We start from the raw sequence: 23,900 nt of genomic DNA on the forward strand, positions 1-23,900 counted from the left end.
AGAGCTAAAGAGATCTAAAGACTCTCTCATCAGGGCCAACTCAGGATCCACTTCACTTTTCCAAAAAAAAAAATAAGATTAAAGCTCCAACACTGCTCCTTGGGGAACAAAGGTGAAAATGGCCATGTCTGGCCTTTCTGACTGTATTTCCACCGACCCCTGGGCTTCCTTGTCCTACCTCTCCTTCTGTCTCACCAGTCAGCTCCCCTGATCCCCATCCCCAGCCAGGCTGTTCAAGGAGCTTTTTTTTTTTTTTTTAACCCTCCTGCTCTGAGGCTGCTCAGCATTGTCACAGGACGTGATCATGCTGCCCCTCTTCAATCCTGTGGCTCAGCAAGCCCCCCATCTCTGACCGGGACTCTCCCTCTCTCTGAAACTCCATCAATTCTTACATGTTGAATCCCACTGCCCACCTTCCTCTCTGGGACAGGCTGGGAGCTGGGACCGTCTGCTGCAGGGCTACAATGCCTGCGTCTGAACCCACCTCTCCTGAGCAACAGAATACAAAGACTGCATGAGACTAAAAATGACTGTGAAAGTGCGGTTGGGGCAAATTCTGGACAAAAGCTACAAGGAGACCAAAATATCCAACTGCCACTTTGGAAGAACCTGGAGCAAAAGCAAGGGACTGCACAGACCCCCTGCGCACAACACCACCTAAGGGGTGGGCAAACTAGCTTGGCCACCCCTGCACCCACTCCTGCCCTCGTCCCACGTAAGGAGTAAGCTGGACCCCCACCTCAGGGAGCCAGCAAGCAAGGGAAACTGTTGTTTGTTCTTGCTCCCCTCTGCTGCAGCAGGGGCCCCAGTAAAGCCCCGCCTGAGTTTCTTGTCTGGCCTCTGATCAACTTCTATTCCCTGGCGGCTCAGACAGTAAAGAATCTGGCTGCTATGTGGGAGACCAGGGTTCAATCTCTGGCTTGGGAAGATCCCCTGGAGGAGGGCATGGCAACCCACTCCAGTATTCTTGCCTGGAGAATCCCCATGGACAAAGGAGCCTGGTGGGCTACAGTCAATGGGGTCACAAAGAGTCGGACAGGACTGAGTGACTAAGCACAAGGAAGTCAAGAACCCTGGTCTGTAACATCTCCGACATTCCAAGCATTTGTGCCCTGAGATCCAGGTTCATCTATTTCCCTTCACTGCTGTTCCCTCCTATCCATATGTCCAAGTTCTAACTGTCTCTCATGGTCCAACTCAAGTGCCACATCCTTCTCAGAGGCCTCACTGATTTCCCCAGCTTGTGGGAACCCCAAGCGTGAATCCATGGATGTGGTTACAACATGCAAGGTCCATGGTGTGCTTGTCCACGCTGCTCCCTCTATTTCTTGCGATTTCCCCCAGGGTTACTGGAGCGTGGTAGTTCTCTGCATTACCCTGTCCTCCTGGCCACAGTTGGCAGGTCCAGTGAAGGCCATCTGACCCAAACTAGAGAGCACCAGTTCCCTTCCCTCAGATTCCCCTGGAGAGGCGGTCCTGTCCCCCTACAATGACCGAAGCTGTAATTACAATGTCAACGCTGGGCCATCTTTGCAGCCATGCTTCCCTCCAGATGGCCTGGGAAACTGGAGGTGGCCAGTCTTCCCAAGCCAACAGGGGAAGGAGGAGCTCAGAGACAGCAGAGCCTGGCAAGAAGAACACTATTATGTCTGAGTGTCCGGGCCTCACTTTCCCCGGGCCCAGCCTCATTCTCATCTCTGGGGTGTATAAGCCCCTCCAGGACCTTGTATTGTTGGGTCTTGTGTGTGTGTGTTTAGTCATTTAGTCGTGTCCGACTCTTTGCAACCCATGGACCATAGCCCACCAGGCTCCCTTGTCCATGGAGTTTTCCAGGCAAGAATACTGGCGGGGGTTGCCATTTCCTCCTCCAGGGGATCTTCTCAATCCAGGGATCGAACCCGAGTCTCTTGCATCTTATGCAATGGCAGGTGGATTCTTTCCCTAGTGCCACCTGAGAAGCCCAGTGGGTCTTATCTGATGGAAACCCAACTCTGATCCCAAGGCAAAACTTTCAACATACATTTTGTTTTGCTTGTTTGTTTTTTAATTTAATTTTTTTTTTTTTTTTGGCCACACAGCATGTAGGATATTATTCCCCCAACCAGAGATCGAACCTGCGCCCCCTGCACTATAAGTGCAGAGTCTTAACCAGTGGACCACTGGGGAAGTCCCTCAACATAGTTTTTTAATTACTCTTGGTTCTAAAGGAATGCAACCCATTCCCCTTGGTATCACAGTCAAGGTCGCCAAGGTTAAAACAGAAAACTTTTCCTCCACTGGAAGTCTGGCTGGAAGACACACAATTAATCTGATTTTTAAAGACAAGTTGTCACATAGACAGAACAAATGGCCAGAAAGTTTGAGTGAGCGTGTGTTTACCATAATTCAAGCAATGAGACCCTTAAGCATTTATCCCAGAGAAATGAAAATTTATTTTTGTATCAACATCTGTACACCAATGTTCACAGCACCCAAATCTCCTCCCACTGATGAAGGACTAAACAAACTGGGGATCCTTCATTGCAGTGCAGACTCTCTAGCTGCAATGTGGCATATGGGATGTTAGTTCCCTGATCGGGGATCAAACTCTCATCCGCTGCATTGCAAGGAGGATTCTTAACCACTGGACCACCAGGGAAGTCCCTGTAGTAGTTTTCAAGAGGTTACCAGTGGGGGAAACTCAGAAAAGGGCACATAAGACTCCTTGTACATTTTTGCAACTTTTTGTGAATCTAAAATTATTTGAAAATAACGAGGTTTTACGGTGTTATTTTTTTAAGCAGTTAACATAGGAAGGTTTAGCTGAGGTTCTCACATTATCTCTAGTGTAAAGACACACTCACTTCTCCCCTCCTCCCCATGGCCTGAAAATACCACAGGGAGAAATGCAAATGTACAACCTAATTGTGATTACAGACCCACAGAGCAAATGCTGTCACATTGCAGTGATCTGGTTGGGGAAAAAAAACAAGTATTATTTCCGATTAGGAAGGCTCTTTACAGGTCGGGAAGAGGCAGGTGCTGTTCCAATAAGGAAGCCTGGCCCAGTATGGAGCAGTGTGATAACAAGGTGTCCCCTGGCTACTTCACTCAGAGCCTCAACACAGGAAAAATGTTATCTTCCTGAAACACAAGACCTCTCCTATCTCTGCAATGATAAACCAAGAAGAAAAGCAAACAATGCCAGTATGCTTTCTCTAAAATCCCTTTTGAAAGCCCAGAGGGTTGAGCCTTCCATTGAAAAGAGTTTTCTAACTCGATACATCGTGCTTTCAACCAGTGAACACACAACCAAGAGAAGGGCTTGATCGGGGTGCTCACTCACGGGGAACTGTGAGTGACGAGGTCTACGGCCACCCAGGGCACCAAGAGACGCAAATCTTAATGACTGGAGACAGGTGGTTTTTGAGATCTAAACGAAAACAACAAGGGCATTGAAGCCAAGATATGTATTGGGTTGGCCAAAAAGTTAGTTTGGGTTTTTTATATGGAAAAACCTGAATGAACTTTTTGGTCAATCCAATAGAACAACGCTAAACCCAAAAACTCCCAGGATGATGCCAGGGGAAGTACAAAAGATGCTTTGCACACATACCTTTTAAAGGAACATATCCAGCCAGCCCTGTAACTTGGCAGTATATAAGACATAGGGGACACAAGTGTAGAAGGGCTATGGTTCTTGCCCTCAAGGATCTTACAGTTGAGAGATGGGCAAGTGCACTGGGATAATACAGAGAGCTAAGTGCTGAGCCAAATGATACACTGATGTCCAGGAGCAGAGGAGAGAGGGTCCCCAACCCAGCTACATCTAGGACATCCAGGAAGGCTTCCCAGTGGAGGTGATGCAAAAGTAGATGTTGAGGAATAAGCTAGAGTTGGCAAATCAAGTAACGCCACAAGCACACTCAATAGTTACACGTTTTATTATACTGCCAGAACTTTTACAGGATTGGCCAAAAGTTCACTTGGGATTTTCCATACTATGTTATGGAGAAACCTGAATCAATTTTTGGCCAACTCAATACAATGTGCTTTACAAGTACCACCAAGAAAGCCCATAATTTAAACTCTGCATAAAGGCCACTATCACCCACAATTTACTCAAGCTCAGAAAAGGTAGGTGCCTTGGGCAAGACCTCCACATACTACTTAAGGAAAAGAGGAAGAAAGTTTTTTAAAAAATAGTAAAAAAACTACTGATAAGGCATGTATTATGCAAATAATTTTATGCATTAAAGATTATAATAGTGGAAATGAAGAAGTTTCTAATATTACTTCAACTTAATGGCTAATGTTACCCTACAGTTTGGAAGGCACAGCAAAGTTCCAGGGGAATCTGGACTTGACATATCCAAAAGATGAACTCAGTCCCTCTCACAAACCTGGTGGTGGTTCAGTTGCTCAGTCGTGTCTGACTCTGTGATGCCATGGACTATAGCCCACCAGGCTCCCCTGTCCATGGAATTTTCCAGGCAAGAATACTGGGGTGGGTTGCCATTTTGTTCTCCAGGGGATCTTCCTGACCCAGGGATCAAACCTGTGTCTCTTGTGTCTCCTGCATTGGCAGGCAAATTCTTTACCACTGTGCCACCATATTCCTTATCTTAATGGAGGGCACCAACCTGTCCTGTCACTGCAACCAGGACCCTGGGACTTCTCTCTGACCCCTCCCTCTTGTTTACCCTCCTTCATAACCAATCAGTCTTCATGTGATTCAGCCTCCATGTTTCCAAATCTAAAATATTTTACCACATGAAAACAAATATTTCAAATAAATGGTGAGGATGAATTATTAAATACCTCTAGATAACCATACTTTCAGACAAGAGTCTCTAGAGTAAAACTTTCTCAGACCTGATATAAAAATATTTAGTTTGCTGGAATTTACTTTGAAAAGGAATGTTTACCTATAAGAAAATATGCATAAATATTTGTACCTTCTAAGGATTATAAATAACTTCCTTAGGACATTACTCAAGGAAAAGACTGATGGATTTGACTATATAAAAATGCAAAATTTATGCTTGTCTAAAAGCATTGTCAACAAATTAAAGTGAGAGCTCAAATTGAGAGAAGTATCTATAAGATGAAGGCAAAAAAATTTTTTTAATATATACAAAGTTCTTATAAATCAATAAGATAAATATTCTAATAAAAAAATGAGTGTCATTAGTAGGCAAAACCATTAAGAAAGAAAATATAGTCAAATATATGAAAAAGTATTCAACACCACTAACATTCCAAAAGTGCAGATTTAAAAATGAAAAATGATATGCATTTGTCACTCACCAGAACAGCAAAGATGACAAAGATGAATAAGGCCTAGTGCTGGTGAGGATACAAAGAAATTGACACTTTCACATACTTTTCATGGGACAGTACAAGCATTTGGAGAACAAATTCAGTTTCTATGAAAGTTCTTAAAAATGAATATAGAATTTCTGGGATAAGATGATGAATATAACATGAATTTGACACAAGCTGCTGAAGACTATAGGAAAGGGACTCAAATATAACTAAATAAACCTATGACCTTCAAGGTCAGAGAAGATACAAGATGAGGCATCAAGCACAAAGCTAGGGAGCCTGGAAAGGGGATTCACAGATTGACAGGTGAGACTGACGCTGCGGCTGTCAAACCTAGGAAGTCTAAACACTCAGTGTGTGTGTGTGCTCACACGTATCTATAGTGTGAAATTTTACTTTACAGTTCAGTGAGAGTAAATATAATCACATTGTTGTACAAGCACATCACCACCATCCATCTCCAGAACTTTTTCATCTTCTCAAACTGAAACTCTGAATCCATGATACAATAACGCCCCATTTTTCTCTCCTCCAGCCCCTGGCTGTCTAATCACCTTTTAAGAGATAATCATGAGCAGACAACAGGCTAGCTGGACAAGCAAGAAAGCCCCCAAAGTGGGAGACAGAAACTACATAACAAAGAGGAAAAAAAGAAAGCACATTGTGGAAACAGACTACACAGGGAGAAAACTGAAAAACCAAACAAGACATTATTAATATCCTCCAAGGGATCAGAAAACATATTGCTTCCATTAAATAAAAACAATACACTATAAAAAGAAACTTCCAGAGAATAAAAATGAGGACTTGGAAGCAAAATTGCGATAGCAGAAATAAAAAAATAAAAAACTGAAAAGAAGGGAAAGGAAATAAAATTGAGGAAAGCAAATATATCAGATCAAAAAGATAAGGAAAGATAGCGGAGAGAAGATAAGAAAATTAAGGGTTTCCATCTAGGAGGTTTAATAATGGAATATAATCGGAGATGCCTAAAGAGAGAATTGAGAAGAATGGGGAGGAATTACCAATTAAATATTCCAAGAAATTTTCCAAAAACTGACAGTAGATTCCACACTGATGCCACTGAATGACCAAAGGATAAAAATGAACCCAACAAGGCTCATCATTGTGAATTTCCAACCTCCATGAACAAAATGAAGATTTAGGAAAGAAACATGCAAAAGATGAAGGAATCAGGACTCTTCTGTTTCTTCTAAAAAACACTGAAAGATGGAAAATAATGGAGCAAGCCCATCAACATTCCAGAAAAAAACAAAAGGTGATATCTAATTCAATCAGGTCATCATTCACATATCATCTTTCTGTCTTAAGAAAGATTAGGACAAAGCTTTTTTCACACATGGATGATCTCAAAAGATTCTATCTTCCTTATAATATTTCTCAGGAAGCCTGAGACGCTGAGTTTCACCAAAATAAGAACGTAAACCAAGAAAGAGAGATGGAATCCAACAAAGGTGGGGGGCAAATGAGAGCTCCAGAAGGACGAGGAAGAGAGATAGACGCACCATGGCCAACTGTCCTTATGGGAGTGGTGTGACTGGACGCAGATGTGTTGAGGGCTATTATTACTATCTCCCCTGCAACCTGACCACACTTAAAGCTGCAGGTAGATCATTCAAATGAGTCTGGTCCCCATTCTTCCCCATAACTAGATGTTCTGACCAGAGGCTAAGTGTGTGCTGGGACTCCACACCTGCTGTCTGGATCAGCTGAAGACATTGATTTCATCCTTCTACTTCCCCCTGAAGGTAGGCACTACACCTTGATGAGGTCAGAAGCAGAAAACACAGGTCAGTCCATTCCATCTGTCCAGCTTTCTGCCTTATACCCACTGTCTGGTTCACACAATAGCCCCACCAGGTGCCCCACCAGGGTAAGCCCTGTGCTTCTCTGGGGTCACTGATGACTGAGATGCCTTCCCCAGAAGAAGCTTTTGTAAGCCTTTGTTGCTGTTCAGTTGGTCGGTCGTGTCTGACTCTTTGTGACCCCATGGACTGTAGCCCACCAGGTTCCTCAGTCCACGGGGATTCTCCAGGCAAGAATACCGGAGTGGGTTGCCATGCCTTCCTCCAGGTGATCTCCCCAGCCCAGGGATCAAATCCAGGTCTGCTGCATTGCAGGAGGATTTTTTTTATCAGCTGAGCTACCCGGAAAGCTGGAGAGCCATGAGTGATCCCAACTGAAGCAGAAAGAGGAAGACCGGAGAACAATCAGAAGACAGTAGTGCCAGGGCCTCCAGATGAGAAAGATGCCAAGAAGGAAGCTGCTAGCAAGGTCAGATGTGGCCACATATGAGTGATTTCAGTATAACTCACAAGGATACAAAGAATTGCCCCTTCCTTGGGCTTAATGTAGGCCAATGTCAATATTCAAGGTGAATGAAAATGACTTAGAAAGAAAACTAATTAGGAAAGTCCCTGATTTACCTGTGTACACAGATCCAGAGTCACCTGACTATTCTCCCTTTTCCCTGAGCCAGTCTTTTTTTTTTTTTATTCCTTTAAAAGCCTATTTTTTTTTTTCTTTGAATGTATGTGATAACATGGAAGTGAAGGGCTACAGTTCCCACCTGAGCTGGTCTTTACCAGCCTGAGAAAGAACCATTCTACCCTCATTAAAATGATGGTTGCAGAATTTTTTTTTAATAAAAAGGGATATTTCTGCTTCACAGTTCACAGAAGGAAAACAAGAAAAAGATTAACTTGTTTTCATTATAGGAACCTAATGTAAAACATGCATAAAAAAAAAAGAGGTGAGAACATGGGTAAATGAGCAGTTGCTTCTAGTTAGTCTCTTTGGTATTTGTTTTTGTCCAATTATATGCACTTTTTGATAGATTCAAATGTCCCTACAAAGAGCATGCATTACTTTTAAGATCACAGAAAAAAATTGGTAAGGCTTGAAAAAGTGTTTTAATCAAATTCAAACAGAAGGTAAGCAAGGATAACAATATTAATGGTAGACAAACTATATTCATGCACAGGGAAAAAAAGCATGTTTTTATGATAAAGGGAGCATTACATAATGGTAACAACCACTGCTAAGAGTGAAGCCATGCAGATACAAATCTATAGTTGCCGAAGAAACTGACAACAAGATACAGAAATCAAACGTTATTAAGAACACAGGAAGGAGTAGATATTGTAGGAGGAGATTTTAAAACACCATTATCAAAAAGACTTAAGAAAATAAACTCATAGTCTAGCTAAATACACAAAACTGATGTCTGGCAGGAATTCAATTTCATGATTACAGTGTGTGGGGGGGTTTTTTCAAGTGTGTATAGAACATTTACAAAATCTGTTAATACTAGCCACAAAGAAAAAAAAAAGTTAAATTCCTCTTCCAGATAAAGAGAAGGCACGTTTAGCCTGGAGAAAAATATAGATGCTAGACCTGGGACAGAAAAGAGGGAAACTCTATTAATGTAGTCCATTCTGGGTTGCCTGGGTATCTCAGGGGACAGGGGAGGATGAATGAGAATCAACTTTAGGCTCAGACTGAAACAAACACCTCTTCCCCACTTTTTCTCACCCACTAAAGATCTTCATTTAGACCTGAAGTATGAACCACTGAAATGGTACTTAATCCAGTGGGTTTCAAAGTGTGGTCCCTATATCAGTAGCACACCAGGAAGCTTGTGAAAAATGTAAATTCTTAGACCCACCCCAGACCTCATGATGCAGAACTTCTTCCAAGTCAGGGTTCCAGAAGGCGCTGATGTGAAAGCATCTGATGCTAAAAGTGTATCAATACCCCAGCTCCCTTGCCCTTGAGTAGATGGACTCTTGAGGGGTGGGCGTTACTCTGGCTTTGCCTTCCCTTCTTTGCCTTACTTCCCTACTCCTCAGATGATGCACTTTACGTCCCAAAGAAACTACTGCACTCAAATCTTAGTTTCAGGGGCTGTTCTGGGGGAACCCACATTAAGACATCTATCGGAGACCCCTGTTCTTTCAGAGCTCATGTTCTGGTTGACACTAGCTTGTCCTTCCACATCTTCCTCGCAGGCTGAGTCTGCTGAGATCTCCCCTTGGGGAAGGAGCCCCACTGGTAGTGTGTCCTCACCCCAATTCAGTCTAGCACCTACTGTCTGCTTTCTTCTCTGGGTCTTCCATCTCTTCTCTGCACCACCTCTGGTCACTTCACTGCTAGCCCCTAACACCCCTTTCCCAGCCCTATTCAGCTTCATTGCTGACTGCCCAGCTGAGTTGCAAATGGAAGAACAAATCTGACTCCATGTTAGATCTGTTCCTTTTACTTTAACCTTTGTGCTCTGTTGCCTGTCATGCTTAGCCATGCTGGCTCTGCACCTTTTGTAAAAGAATGTTGCCTATAGCCTGAAACATACAAGACAGCCTATTTTCAAGGCTCTAACCTTTAAGGGTATAACATTTTCCCACTCAACCAGAGATAAAAGTTGTAGAACAGAGAATAACATTAGTCTTGTTGGAGGTTTACTGGAACATCCTGACCTGGCCTAGTGGACAGTTGCAAGAACAAAGGATTCCAACACCAAGAAGTTTGTGACAACTAACCTGGTGCCTCCCTCCCCCGCCTTTAAAAGTGCTTTGCTGAAATGTTACCAGGAGTTTGGGCTTTTTAAGCATGAGCCACCTGTCTCCTTGCATAGCCCTGTCTGCTCCAAACCAGTGTTTCTGCTGGTTTGACCTCACTGTGTGTTGGGCACACGAACTTTTGCTCAGTAACAGGGTCAGACTCACAGAGGGTTGGCTACCAGCCAGGCCCTGTGAGACCAGATCTTGCCCAGCATAAGGAGTCCAGCTGTGCAGGACACAGTGACCTCACGTGCTGTCTGCTACAGGAGGGTTCAGGGAGCTGAGGCGGCACAGAGCAAGTGTCTCAGGATGTCAACAAAGGAATCTCCCATGAAGTGACAGATAGGGGACACCTGGGGAATAAGTGGGACTTAGCCAGCAAATGGAGTGGAAGGATGAGCCAGGATTCCTTGCAGAGAGTTTGGAATTACGTCTGAAGCCAGAGGTCTGCAGGTGCAAGCTGAGAGGCTGCAGAGAAAGCCACTGGAGCCACGACTTATGAGGCTTCAGGGAACTGAAAGAACCGCCTTCTCTCAAAGAAGACTCTCAAGGTCAGTTTTAGAAGAAAATAGATCATGAAATGGCCAGAGAAAAAGGGAGAAAAATAAGGATATGAAAAATCCAGCAAATGACTCATTAGTCCTCAAACTCTGGAGGCCCGGAAGATGGCGATGCCCTGAGGGTGCATTACTGGGTCCAGATCTACTCAAACCCTTCCCTGGTAATAGTCAGCAGGTTCAGAAGGGGCAGGGGGACTTCAATTCCTGGGCTGATGAAATGTGATAGACTCCTCAGCACTCCTGAAGATAATCAGGTTTCCAGCAGGGTCCGTGACACCATCCTGCCTTTACCTCACCCTCTCCTGACCCAGGAGCACAGGGTAATCCTCTACTGATCACACCAAAAGCAAGGAGTTCAGTTTGCCCCTAATCCTTTAGTTTCTCAGAAGATAAACCTCACTGGCTTTAAGCACGCACACTGGCTGCCTTTCTTCGAGGTCCTCAGCTTGTGTGGGTTTCTCCCTGCAGTGAGTTTTGTAGGCCGAGAGGCAAAACAAAGGCACAGTTAGCCAAAGCAAGCCCTCTAAACCACCTTGACACTAGATCTCCATCTCCAAGGACTTCAAAGGCATTTTGTTATTGCCATCCAATATTTGCTTGTTTTATATTTTTTAATTGAGCCATCATTCCTAGCAAAACTGAATGCCAAAAGATCTGCCAAACGGTGCACTTCTACTGACAGTCATTTTGGGCACAGTGGCACAGAAGGAAATTCTGACATATGATAAACAGTTCCCATCACAGGACAGAACTTTCCTTTTTCTTCTGCTTCTCAGAAAAGGACAAGGGAGATGGGGTTGGGGGACTGCAGAGGAATTCAGCTCTTCCATGTCATCTACTTTAGGTAATATGAAGAGGGGAATTAGTCTAGACACATAACCAGTTACTTATTCTTAAGAGCCCATTTTGGCAGCAAGGATGGACTTTGTAGAAGACAATTTTTCCACGGAGGAGATGGGGATGGTTTCCAGATGATTCTCATAAGGGGCATGCAACCTATATCCCACGCATGTGCAATTCACAGTAGGGTTGGCACTACTATGAGAATCTAATGCCGCCGCTGATCTGACAGGAGGTGGAACTCACGCAGTAATGTGCGCGATGCGGAGTGGCTGTAAATACAGATGTAGCTTTGCTCACGTGCTGGCCTGCCACTCATCTCCTGCTGTGCAGACTGGGGGGGATTGGGAGACCCCTGCCCTAGAGGACTCGAGTAATAAACTAGCGTTTGCTTGAATCACTTCCCCCCAAACAGCCCCCATTCCCCAGCTATGGCCCAGAAACAGGAGACAAAGACACTTGGACTCAGGATGGAATGAAATAAAGGGCACATCGCCCCGCTGACATTATGCACTGGGTGCTTGCATCTTCTCAGAAACTGGCCTGCAGGCTGGCGGCCCCCATACCTTCGTCACTGTTGTCATCCACGAGGATGATTTCCTTCAGCAGGTGGGTCGGCGTGTGGTTGACTGCGCTGTGAACTGAGCGCAGGATCACCGACAGGGCCTCGTTCACGAAGATAAATATGATGGATATCTGGGGCAGCTCCTTGGAGTACTTCAGCTCCTTACACCTGGAGGAAGACAGCAGGGAAGAGCAGAGTCAGTGGAAGGAGGAAGGCAGAGGCACTGCGGCTGCACACGGTGAGGATGTCAGCTGGATCCTGGTACACGTTCTCCCAGGCCGAGAATCGCTGGTCCCCTCTGGGCCTCTCTTGGCTAAGAACTGAGAAAAAAAACCTAAGGAGGAGACAGTTAAGAAAACCAGCTTCACTTCTCCCAAATTTACCACCCCAAAGGAAGCATGAGGCTTGGGCACACATAGACTGTATCCTGGAGGCCATACTCACATGTACCACCCGGTCTCATTTCAGCACACACACACACACACCTATTCTGAGTATTCTTGCCTGGAGAATCCTATGGACAGAGGAGCCTGGCAGGCTACAGTCCATGGGGTTGCAATGAGTTGGACATGACTGATTGACGCACACTCACACCACCATCAGTTCTCATCCAGAGGTGGCTGGGAAATGATGTATAAATATCCCCAGCTGCCTCAGCCCTTGAGCTGGTTGACTCTGAGGGGTGGGTTTTGCACGGGCCCCTTGAGCTTTTCCCCCTGTGGGATTAATCTCCATCACCCACAATTTACATATAACACCCACTTTGGGGGATGCCTTCCCTTCTGAGTTCCACTTCCCCTTAGTGGTGCTCTTTTCACTCCCCAAATAAACTGATGCTCTCAAGTCTTTGTTTCAGAGTCAGTTTGTGGGAGAACCCAAACTAAGACATCTCTCTGACCTACTAAGTACCCAGCTCTATACAGGAGACCTCTGCTCTCACGGAGCTTACACACTGGGAAGAGACATGAAACACACATGAAATTAATCAAAATCAAGGACGAGGGTCCTCTATCCACTATGACTGTGCTGCTTGACACACCCTAACTCTTCTTGCAAGCATTCCTAGAATCTGCCTGGGGGCCGGAAATGGGACCTAACATCCAGCAACTTCTCCGTCTCTGAAGACAGAAGTTCAGGTGTGCGCTAAGTCACTTCACTCGTGTCCAACTCTTTTGCGACCCTCTGGACTGTAGCCTGCCAGGCTCCTCTGTCCATGGGATTCTGCAGGCAAGAATACTGGAGTGGGTTGCCATGCCCACTCCAGGGGATCTTCCTGACCCAGGGAGTGAACCCGCAACTCGTATGTCTCCCGCATTGGCAGACAATTTCTTTACAATTAGCACCATCTGGGAAGCCCTGAGGTTCAAGAGAAGAATGTTTTCATCCAGGCTGGACTCTGGGGTGTAGAGCTTGGGCCTCCCCGGAGGCACCTGATGATGTAAGAGATGACACTGGTACCCTGGGATCTGGCTCTGCATGGCTCAGTGATGGAAGCATCAGTGCTCTCTCCCTGGAGCACTGGGGGATTGGGTTTTATGTGTAGTTTGAGCCACTTTGAAACACCAAGTGGAAACAGAGCAGAATGGAAGACAGAGCTAGTGCATTTCAAAAGCATCTTCTTCCTCCATGTGTGAGACTGTACAATGTATGAGACAATGTGTTCCAGAGCAAAACAAAGAGGACAAGATGAAGGCATGGAGTGAGAGGGAAGCAGCGCTGAAGAGGGAGCAGGAAATACAGCTGTTTTTTATGCTCAACAGCTTGGGCTGTGTCGGGCCATATTAATCATGTAGGCAATTTTCGGAAGAAAATAAAGTTTTGTTACAATGCACATTTGTGTCTCCTGGAGGAGACTGTCCGGGGATCCATTGATCATGCAGCCTCATTTTTACCACGACGCTGTAAATTCACTTCTGGGGGCTGCCGAGGAGATTAGAGTGGTTATTGACAGGCTCGCGGGCTGTTGGAGGGAATCATCTCATTTACTGTGTTGATCTGAGGGAGGGGGCGCATCCCAGAAGGTCCCTCAGAGCCCCCTCGATGTGGCCGGCAGCCATCCTGAGCTGGCAGGCTGGCGCTGCTCCCTCCCAGGCCGTTCCTCACCGTACACGCAAGCACCCCCACCGTACACACCCACCTACTGAGCATGCACTCCCAGGCCGGGTTTCTTTGGGCTTTTGTCTTTATCAGATTCTGGCCCTGGAAATGAAGAAGCAAAGAGGCCAGATGGCATTGTACCAGCAGCAGCATCTTCTCCGGCTACAGGCAATGGGATCAGGCTGCCACTGAGGCTGAGTTGTGGGTTAAGCCTCTCAGCTGGAGCAGGCAATTCCCTCTGCTGAGCAGGACTCCTGGGACCCTCTGGGGAATGGGGACTCCGATCTTGCCTCTTCATGGTCAAGGTGGCCATTCAGTAAATTGTGGGGGCATCGCAGAAGTAAAAAAGCTCTCTGCCACACGCTGAACCTGCCACCTTGGGCACACAGCTCATGCCTTCTTCATCTCTAAAACTGTCCACATCATCCTCACCGTAGTTAGCTCTGGGTGCCTGGCTAAGGTCCTTCTAAGGATCAAGTGAGCTCAGTCTTTGAGAGCCCTGGGAAAATGCAATGTATCCACCAATGGAAAGACCAGCCTTCCTGGACTAGAGAGCTTCTGGATGGATGGATGGATGGATGGATGGATGGATGGAAAGACAGACAGCTAGGTAGATAGGTAGACAGACAGATATCTTATTAGCTCTATTTCTCTGGCGGACCCTCACTGATACACTGCCCTGTGGTGGTTTGGAAAACAAATCTGCACCAAATTGAGGTGTCAGGTCTCATTGGAACCCTGTCTTTCCAATCTCTCCTTCCTGTCACAGCCTCAGACACCACCTCAGGACAGAAGGGAGCCTCTGACACACGATGAGAGATGACCAGAAGGACCACCCCCCCCCCCAAGTTGGGCAGTGGAATTATCTCAAAACTCCCATGGCCTCTCACCATCCAGAGCCGCTGCACCAAGACTGTCTCCACCTCCAACAGCCACAACCTCCTTGCCTTCCGGTTCTGCCCACTGTGTGTCCCCCAAACACCCACTCTTTGACCTCAATAAGACCTCCCAGTCCTGGGCCACTCTGTTGTCACGCAGTGTACCCGCTCTGCTCACGCTCTCGCTCAGCTAAAATCTCCGCACTTCCCTTCACCCCTGCCTTCATCCTCCGCTCACTTCCCTGGCTTGCTTTCTCACCAGCCCTGAAGAACCCCAGCTGGGAACCAGTTGTCCATCTGACTTTCCTCCCCTTTGCACACACAGGAGTGGAGGAAGAAGGCCCACGGTAGTGGTGACAAGACACATCCAAGGTCTCCAGTCCCCCGGGGCCCTGGGAGCTGCCCTGCACCCTTCTTTTCAAGGCAGGTCAGAACTCTCAATTCCCCCATCCCTGCCCCATCCCTTCTTCCTATTTTCTCCCCTTCCCTCCAGGCAACCTCCCTCTTGCAGGTCCCTCCTACCCCACAGAGGGAATCAAGGCCACCAGCAGGAATTTCCAAGCATAGCCACAGGCCTGTTACAGCAGCAACATTCCCCAGCAGCCTGCTAGAAATGCACATTTTCAAACACCTACTGTAGAACACAGTGAAGTCTGTTCAACCTTATGGGGCAGGCTGGATGGGAGGGATGTTTGGGGGAAAACCGATATGTGTATATGTATGGCTGAATCCCTTTGCCGTCCACCTGAAACCGTCACAGTATTGTTAATTGGCTATATAGCAATACAAAATAAAAAGTTAAAAGCAACTCACATTTTCGGCCCACCCATACCCACTGGCTCAGAGATCCTGACCAAGTTCTGCAAGTGGTTTCTGCACACCACGTGGAAATGTGAGAAGCACTTCCCTGGCCCCCCTCACCACCTACAAATCTATCAACCTCTGAACTCAGCCTTGAAGGAAACAGGCTCAGGAGGTCAGAGTTAACCCCCTCATCTGTGCTGTAGATTCTTCATCCTCCTCCCCTCCAAACGCCCTGCTTCATCCATTATTCTCTCTCCTCTAGCTTCACTCTCCCTTCACTGACTTCTTCCACTCAAAGAAGGGACCCAAGTCTTTTCTATTTTCATCCAGAAACTCCCTTGCCCCACTGCCTTAATCCCCAGCTTCGGCTCTCTCCTTTATCTGCCATTCACCCCTCATCCCACCGTTATTTACCTCCTAGTTACCCTATTCTGCTAAAACTGCTCTTGTTAATTTCCAGTGACAGCGAGGTGGCCAGAATCAATGGAGACTTCCCAACTTCACCGCAGCTGATGATCCTCTCTGCAGTGTTTAACACGGTTGCCTCTCCCCTTCCATTAACGGTATTTACCCTTGGATCCTGGCACCCTTGCCATTTTCATCCCCATCTCTGCTTTTTCTTCCACTGGAGGATCTGCCCTGGCCACTTGTTCACTTCAAAGGTTGTCCTTTTCTGCTAATACTCCAAATTCCAAAATTCCTAAAGGCTCTGTCTTCCACTCTCTGCTATTCTCACTTGGTCAGCCCTTCCTGGGTGACCTCGTCCCAATCCATGACTCCAACCCTGATGCCATCAACTGTCAAATCCACATCTCTAGATGCTTCAAGCTTCTGTTTCCCACTGGGCTTCTCCACTCGGATGTTTCATCAGCACCCCAAATACAGCCTTCCTAAAACCGACACCTGCTCTCTCTGTACCTCCCCATCTTCACTGAGAGGCACCACTCTTTCTCTTTGGGAGTCAAGTCAAAATCACGACACGTTCAACATTCCAACTGGTCATCAACTCCTAAAGATTCTGCCATCTTTAGGATCTCTTTATGACACTCCCCTCCACCCCTATTTCTACTTCTACTCCTCTACTCATCATCAATGTCTCCTGAATGTACTCAAGGCCACCTAAGTAACTGGTCCCCAGCCTCCAGCCTGTCTATCTGCAACTCAACCCCGTTCTATCCACCCCACTAGCAGAATTATCTTTCTAAGATGCTAATGCAATCCTACTACTCATATTTCCACTATCTCTTTGGCTCTTGGTAGCTTTCGGAATTAGCTTCAAACGTCTTTGCATGACATCTAAGTTCAGACCCCCTGGCTCAGCTCTCCAACTTCATCTCCTCCCTGAGAGGGTAAATATTTGTACTTCCCAGAACCAGAAATGCTGCCTCTCAGTTCGCACACCTTTCTCTCTGCCTAAAGTGCCCTTCCTCCAGCCGAGCCTGCCCTCTCCCCTCAGCCCCGCTCCAGGCAGCTCTCCCACACTCCCAGCAGCATGTCAGGCCCCTCTGTCACTTTCTCTCCCTCTGCACCCTGTCATCCTGTCACTCTTCACTCTGTCCTCTAGCATTGCAGGGTGGCCAAGGGGTCTTCTTCAGGGGGTCACCTTCCTTTTCTGTTTCTCCAGAGCCCAGCAAAATAGTCGGTAGATAAATGGTTAGTGAATGAACAGATTAAAAACCCTCCTGTCTTCCCAATATATTCCCTCCACTCTTCTTATGATCAAAGATATCACTTATCTCCTCCTGCAATTAGAACATCAGTGATGGCACCTCCACACTTAAAAAAGATAGCATCCTGAACACAACTGCCTACTGTCTCCCTTGATTGACTAATCTGAACTCAAAATCTGAAGGCTGCTGGGGTCAAGTGCATTAACCAGGCCCAAATTCTCTCTCTTTTTTTAAATTCCCTCCTCATCAAGCCCTGCCTATACTCCCAGGAAAGAGGGATATCATTTTTAGTAACAGCAAACCTTGCAAAACAAGATATGGGGCTGAATAAATGAGATGTATGAGGCCCCTCTTTTGGACCTCTCATTATTAGGGAAAATGCACACTTTGCTGAGTGGCTTAATTTTCTCTGCCTGAGCTCAATTCATCCAGGAAGGAGCAGCAAACCTCATTAACTTACTTCCCACACAGAGCAGTCTCCGAGACGAACTGCCCACTTCAGCATTTGAGTCTGCATGCATCCTGCCTATCAACTGTATGAGGGCAAAATCTTCATGAGTCAAGACTCAGCCTGCTCCATGCATGGCAAGCATGGTCTTACCTTGGGGTCCAGGGAGCCCCAGGAAAAGCTCCAGAAATTAGATACAGGATGTTGTGGGTGAAGGGGGATTTGTTTTTTCTGGGCCCCACTGGCTTCCCACAGGAGCACAGTGGGAGGGGAAGAACCCAGGCCATAGAGCAGACAGGACCATTGTGAGTTGCAGCCCCCCGCCCTGGTCAAGACCAGTGCCAGACCCACACCCTGTTTTCAAGCACCACGGGGTCAACAAAGCTCTATGCCTCCCCTGCCAGCCTGGTTGCTACAAATATTTATTTTGGACTATTCCCCAAAGCACTTCTGATTTTTGGACTGAATACCTACTGGCTCCATGGCTTCCTGGGAAGTCTCTTTCTCTGAGTTGTAAAGAGTTGCTTTTCCAAGGGCAAGGCAATCATCGTTAGCCAGAAAATTCTTGAGACTCAGCACTGCAACAACTATGCCAGTTTGAAGTATACTAGAGTCCCAACATGGACAAAAAACCAACCAACCAACCAACCAAAAAAAAAACCAACCCTACTTGTCTCTCTCTAACCTCCAAAGTTTTCTTTTTTAAGTCAAAAGGGTTTATTCACCATTTTATCCTCAGTTCCAATCACAGCCCCCTGAGTTGAGCAGCACTGCTCTCCCTAAAACGGAAGGGGAATCACACATACGGGGCAGGGGCACCATTTGGATTCCCCGCTTGGTGGATGCATCTGCCTGGGTATGATGTAGCTTCTCGTGCTGTCTTCAGCTGAAGAGAACAGAAAAAGAAAAGAAAATCCCTCAAGTTCGGATAAGCAATGGCTCAGGAGGAGAATTTCTAAAAACAATTAAGGGTAAATTCATGCAGACAGTTTCAGGCCACAGCTAAGAAAGTCTGGGTGCTCCTAAGATACAGGAAATGTTGCCTAAGCCATGCATACCTAGTTTTTATCCTATAACCTTTCTAAGCGGAGTGGAATGAGAGGGGACCACCCCAAGTGCTGTAGGAGGGACACAAATACACTGTAAAATACTCAGATTAGAAATAATAAATAGCGGTGTTCCAAAGCCCAGCAGATCCAAAATTTGGTCAAAAAGATTCTTCATAGAAACTGAGGGCCGTCCAGCACTCTGTTCTCAGGCAGTACGCCCCTGCCCATGCCCAGTCCCTCGCACAGAATGACAATCTCGTTCTAAAAGTCGTCACCCTGTCATTTTAGCATAGCAACGAGACACATACAATCAAACTAGCTATTTTTCCATTTTTCCTTTTAATTGTTCAGGCCAAATTGACCACTCAAGCCCATCTTTCTACTGACATTAACCCTGAAAACACTTTTGTTTATTCCTGCATCTGGGCCAGCCCTCTTGTCCTTGGCATTATTGTTACCCCCCCTCCTCCCCCACCCCCAGTTTTAAAATCCAAGTATAGTTGATTTACAATGTTATGCTAGTTGCTGGTGTATACAGCAAAGTGGTTCAATTATATATCTATTATTTTTCAGATTCTTTTCTGTTTTAGGCTATTGTAAGACACTGAATATAGTTTCCTGTGCTATAAGGTGGTCCCTGTTGTTTATCTACTTTATATATAGGAGATGTAAGAGATGTGAGTTCAGTCCCTGGGTCAGGAAGAAGGAGGAGGAGGAGGAGGAAAGGGTGACCCACTCCACTATTCTTGCCTGGGAAAATCCCATGGACAGAGGAGCCTGGTGGGATACAGTTCACAGAGTCACAAAGAGTCAGACATGATGGAGCACACATGTATATATACATAGTAGTGTGTATCTGTTCATCCCAAATCCCTAATTTATTACTGTTGTTACTTTTATCATTGATAAAAAGTCTTCCATCCAGTCTTCCTCAAGGGTGAGCCCTCGTTCTGAGTCAAATCCAACACGCCAGCCCCTCCAGTCTCAGCTTAGTCCTAATTCAGCCCTGCCTGTCTTTGCTGTTGCTGGTGTTCAGTCACTCAGTTGTGTCCGACTCTGTGACCCCATGGACTGCAGCACGCCAGGCTTTCCTGTCCTTCACCATCTCCCGGAGTTTGCCCAAACCCATGTCCACTGAGTCGATGATGCCATCCAACCATCTCATCTTCTGTTGTCCCCTTCTCCTCTTGACCTCAGTCTTTCCCAGCATCAGGGTCTTTTCCAAATGAGTCGGCACTTCGCATAAGGCGACCAAAGTATTGGAGCTTCAGCTTTAGCATCAGTCCTTCCAGTGAAGATTCAGGGTTGATTTCCTTTAGGATTGACTGGTATGATCTCCGTGCTGTCCAAGGGACTCTCAAGACTCTTTTCCAGCAAGACAGTTAGAAAGTATCAATTCTTTAGCGCTCAGCCTTCTTTATGGTTCAACTCTCACATTCATCCGTGAGTACTGGAAAAACCATAGCTTTGACCATTTTGCACCTTTGTCGGCAAAGTGGTCTCTGCTTTTCGTTGTATAGGTTTGTCATAGTTGTTCTTCCAAGGACCAAGCATCTTTTAATTTCATGGCTGCAGTCATTGTCCTCAGTGATTTTGGAGCCCCAGGAAATAAAGTCTGTCACAGTTTTCATTTTTTCCCCCATATATTTGCCATGAAGTGATGGGACCAGATGCCATGATCTTTTCTGTATGTTGAGGCGCCCGTCTTACTAGACAGAAAATGCCTCTCCCTCTCTGAACCACTAAAGCAGCTTAGCAGATCCTGTTTCTACTGAGGGCAGAATGTATGAATGCCCCCCAATTCTTCACCCGCCAAGGTAGTCAGGTGCTTTGCCACATAATTCTGAAGTTGTTCTCACTAAAGAGGCGAAGTCCATTTCTCCACCTGTTGAATCTGAGCTCAGCCCCATGACCTGTTCCAACTAGCAGGACAAGGGGAAGTGCTCGTGCCAGCTCCAAGCATGACCTTCAGGAGAGTCTTATGCCCTTGGCCATCGCCTAAGAAGCACCAGGCTGGCCCTCTGGTTCCAGATGAGAACGGAAGCTGGGTGCTAAGAAAGTGACAAATAGCACAGGACACACATTGGCATGTGCGAGCCCAGCCAACGCAGCTGCTCACCACGCCAAGCACTTTACAGAGTGTACATTATCTTGTCAAAAATCTTCCCAATGAGCCACTCATGTAGGTATTTCCATTTTGCTTATGGGAAAACTGAGGTTCAGAGTCACGAGCCCAAAGACAAGTGAATGGTAGACAAGGCAAGGCTTTCCACCCAGATCCCCCTGACTGCGAAGCCCCTTGTTTAGTCTTTGTGAAAAGAAATGACTTTTCAAGGAGGGTTGAGGTGGAGGAGTTTTAACAGCATCTGTTTCTTCTTCTGTATTTCACTGCAGTCTCCACTGTCCACACCAAACATGTATTACTTTTATAACTTAAACACTATGAATGTTACTTTTTGAAAGCTTCCTATGAAAATCATTATAGCACCTGACATGTAACTTCAACACTAACTTGAAAGAGTAAACAGGTAAGAATAAATAACAAAACTGCTGAGGGGAAAAGGGTATTTAGGAAACCCTGAGACACACACGATGCTAAAATCCAATATAAAGCTAATATAATTTAATCAATAACAAGTTTACTGACAAGTGAAACTTAAAGACCAGAAACAAAGCTGATCTTAGAGAAGTTATGCCAAGAACATACCACAGACCAAAGGGTAGGGAAAGAATCATTCAAAAACATGTGTTAGGACTATTCTCTCTCTATTGAGTAAAATTGGAAGAGTTCCCCCTCTAAATAGGCTTCCCAGGTGGTGCTAGTGGTAAAGAACCTGCCTGCCAATGCAGGAGACATAGAGACACTGGTTCGATCCCTGGGTCGGGAAGATCCCCTGGAGTGGGAAATGGCAACCCACTTCAGTATTCTTGCCTGAAAAATTCAATGGATAGAGGAGCCTGGTAGGCTACAGTCCATGGAGTCACAAAGAATCAGACATGCCTGAGTGAACAAGCACCACATGCCCCTCTAAACACACTGAAGAATAAATATTAGATAGATAAAACAGTTAAATTGAGAAAAATATAGGGAAAGCAAAGAAAAAAAAAAGAAAGAAAATGAACGTCCATATAAGCTCTGGTTGAAAAAGCAACAGTTTGACAACAGTTGCAAACCTCTGATTATCAAAAATAATAAAATTTAGACAACAGCAAATTGCAAAAAAATTTACAGCAATTACGAAAGAATAAAAGATAATGAAAACCCAAAGCACATAATTAGGTAAACAAACAAAAAACATGAACATGCAATTCAGAGAACAAAAGAAACAAATAAACATGAGAAGAGGTGGACCCTCAAGAGTAATAAGAGAAATTAAAATTAAAACAATAATGAGATGTCATTTTGCCTCTGGGTGGTGAAATTATCAATAATTTTTTCTGGCTTCTTTATACATTTTCCGTTCTTATTTTTTTTAGAGTGAGCAAGTATAACACAGAAAAACACATCAATTTAGATTAATGCATGATGACAGGACCATATTGCAAAATTAAAGGGAACAGCAAAGCTTGGCTATACTCTCTTGGATTTTTGCATGAGTGTGACATCAATTGGCTTAAATAATTGACACCCCCACGCCATCGCACAGCTTGCTCTCTGAGACCACAATTGGAAATAGAAATCTGAGTCAAAACCAAAATCACAACTATTCTCTTTTCAAAGGCAGATGTGGGAGCAAGATGACATGGTCTGATCTCCAAGTTATTCATTCTAGAAAACAAGCATACTTGCCGCTGAAATGGGCCTCCAACTTTTTCTCTATCCAGAAGCTATTTCATGATGGCCTTGTACAATAAACATAAAGTCAGTCACTCACAGACCTGCCTCTGTTAGACAACATGTGGCTTTGAAAAGGCATGAAAAACTTAAACATCAAATGACTGTCACTTGATAAAAACCCAGTTAGCTCCAGCCATATGCCAATTTCTTAACGTTTTGGGAACTGCCGTTTACAAGGAGAATAAATGCTCCACAAGGAACAAAAACCCAAGCCTGGGCATTATATAAGGAAACTAAGCCATCCAACTGAGGTTTCCAAGTCTCTAGTCTCACCTGTTAATAACCATTTATAAAACAGTCTAATACCGTGGGTGACCAATTTTTAACCCGAGGATGTACTTCTGCTCTGGAGTAAAATGGCCTGAAAAGAAACTTCAATTCTCTTTCAATCTCAAATCCATTGGTTTCTCAAAATCCTGTAGAATTCCTCCTGCCACTTGTACCATCTCTCAGACATGTGTAAATAACACATGCTTGCTAAGTAGCTTCAGTCGTGTCCAACTCTGTGCGACCCTATAGACACCAGGCTCCTCTGTCCATGTACTGGCCCTCCATGTACCTGGAGGGTGCCCTGCCCTCCTCCAGGGGATCTCTGTGACCCAGGGATCGAACCTGCATCTCCTGAATGAGCAGGTGGATTCTTTACCTGCTGAGACACTGGGGAAACTGTGAGAAAATAGTTTTTAAAAACCCGAGTCCTACTATAACATTGTGAACATTAATTTGAAAGTTGTTACAAGTAAGATTAAAAGGTTTTTGCCTTATTCCCCCCAAAATAAGAATCTACAATCATAGGGAAAGAGAGTCCCCTCTAGAATACCTCCTTTGCCTGTTTGAAGTTGCCAATCAGATCCCTGTAGAAGCAGCCCACTTGGCTGAGGATGGTGACTTTATTTCATTCCAAACATTTTTTTTTTTTTTTTTTTTGCCCCACTTGCAAGATCCAGGAGAGAGAAAGCTCCTAGAAAACTAAGCAGTACAAATATACCTCAATGCTTATGACAGATGGAAGGCAAAGCCTATCATGATTTAACATGGATCATGTATTCACCCAAAAAGCCTGTTCCTTTATTTTTAACACACCGAAGGACAAGTGTATCTGTATCACCAGGAAACATTAGCTTAACTGTGACATTTGCTCACACTGAACATCAATTACGGACCAGCAAGGTGTTGAATATAGAGAAATTTTTTTAGACCTCCCTAGCTCCCTGGGAAAGCTCATAGCTCCGTAAGGGGAAAAGATAGGCAAATCATAATTATG

General features: G+C 45.4%; 1 protein-coding gene across 2 annotated transcripts in view; it reads right to left on the reverse strand.

The window, feature by feature from the left end:
* The window catches only part of GALNT17 (polypeptide N-acetylgalactosaminyltransferase 17), a 415,093-nt gene that overhangs the window by 200,608 nt on the left and 190,585 nt on the right, over positions 1–23,900 (reverse strand). The window contains exons 1-2 of one of the 2 annotated variants that reach the window (XM_020869739.2): positions 13,990–14,015; positions 11,854–12,020 (exon numbers count right to left, since the gene is read on the reverse strand). In XM_020869739.2, the coding sequence (XP_020725398.2) occupies positions 11,854–12,020; positions 13,990–14,000 (178 nt within the window). In that variant the 5' untranslated portion in view covers positions 14,001–14,015. Of the gene's footprint in view, positions 1–11,853; positions 12,021–13,989; positions 14,016–23,900 lie in introns of those variants that run through there. The other variant, XM_020869732.2, reaches the window with a different exon arrangement.

This window comes from Odocoileus virginianus, chromosome 33, assembly GCF_023699985.2.
Source record: "Odocoileus virginianus isolate 20LAN1187 ecotype Illinois chromosome 33, Ovbor_1.2, whole genome shotgun sequence".
In the NCBI taxonomy this organism is placed as follows: domain Eukaryota; kingdom Metazoa; phylum Chordata; class Mammalia; order Artiodactyla; family Cervidae; genus Odocoileus; species Odocoileus virginianus.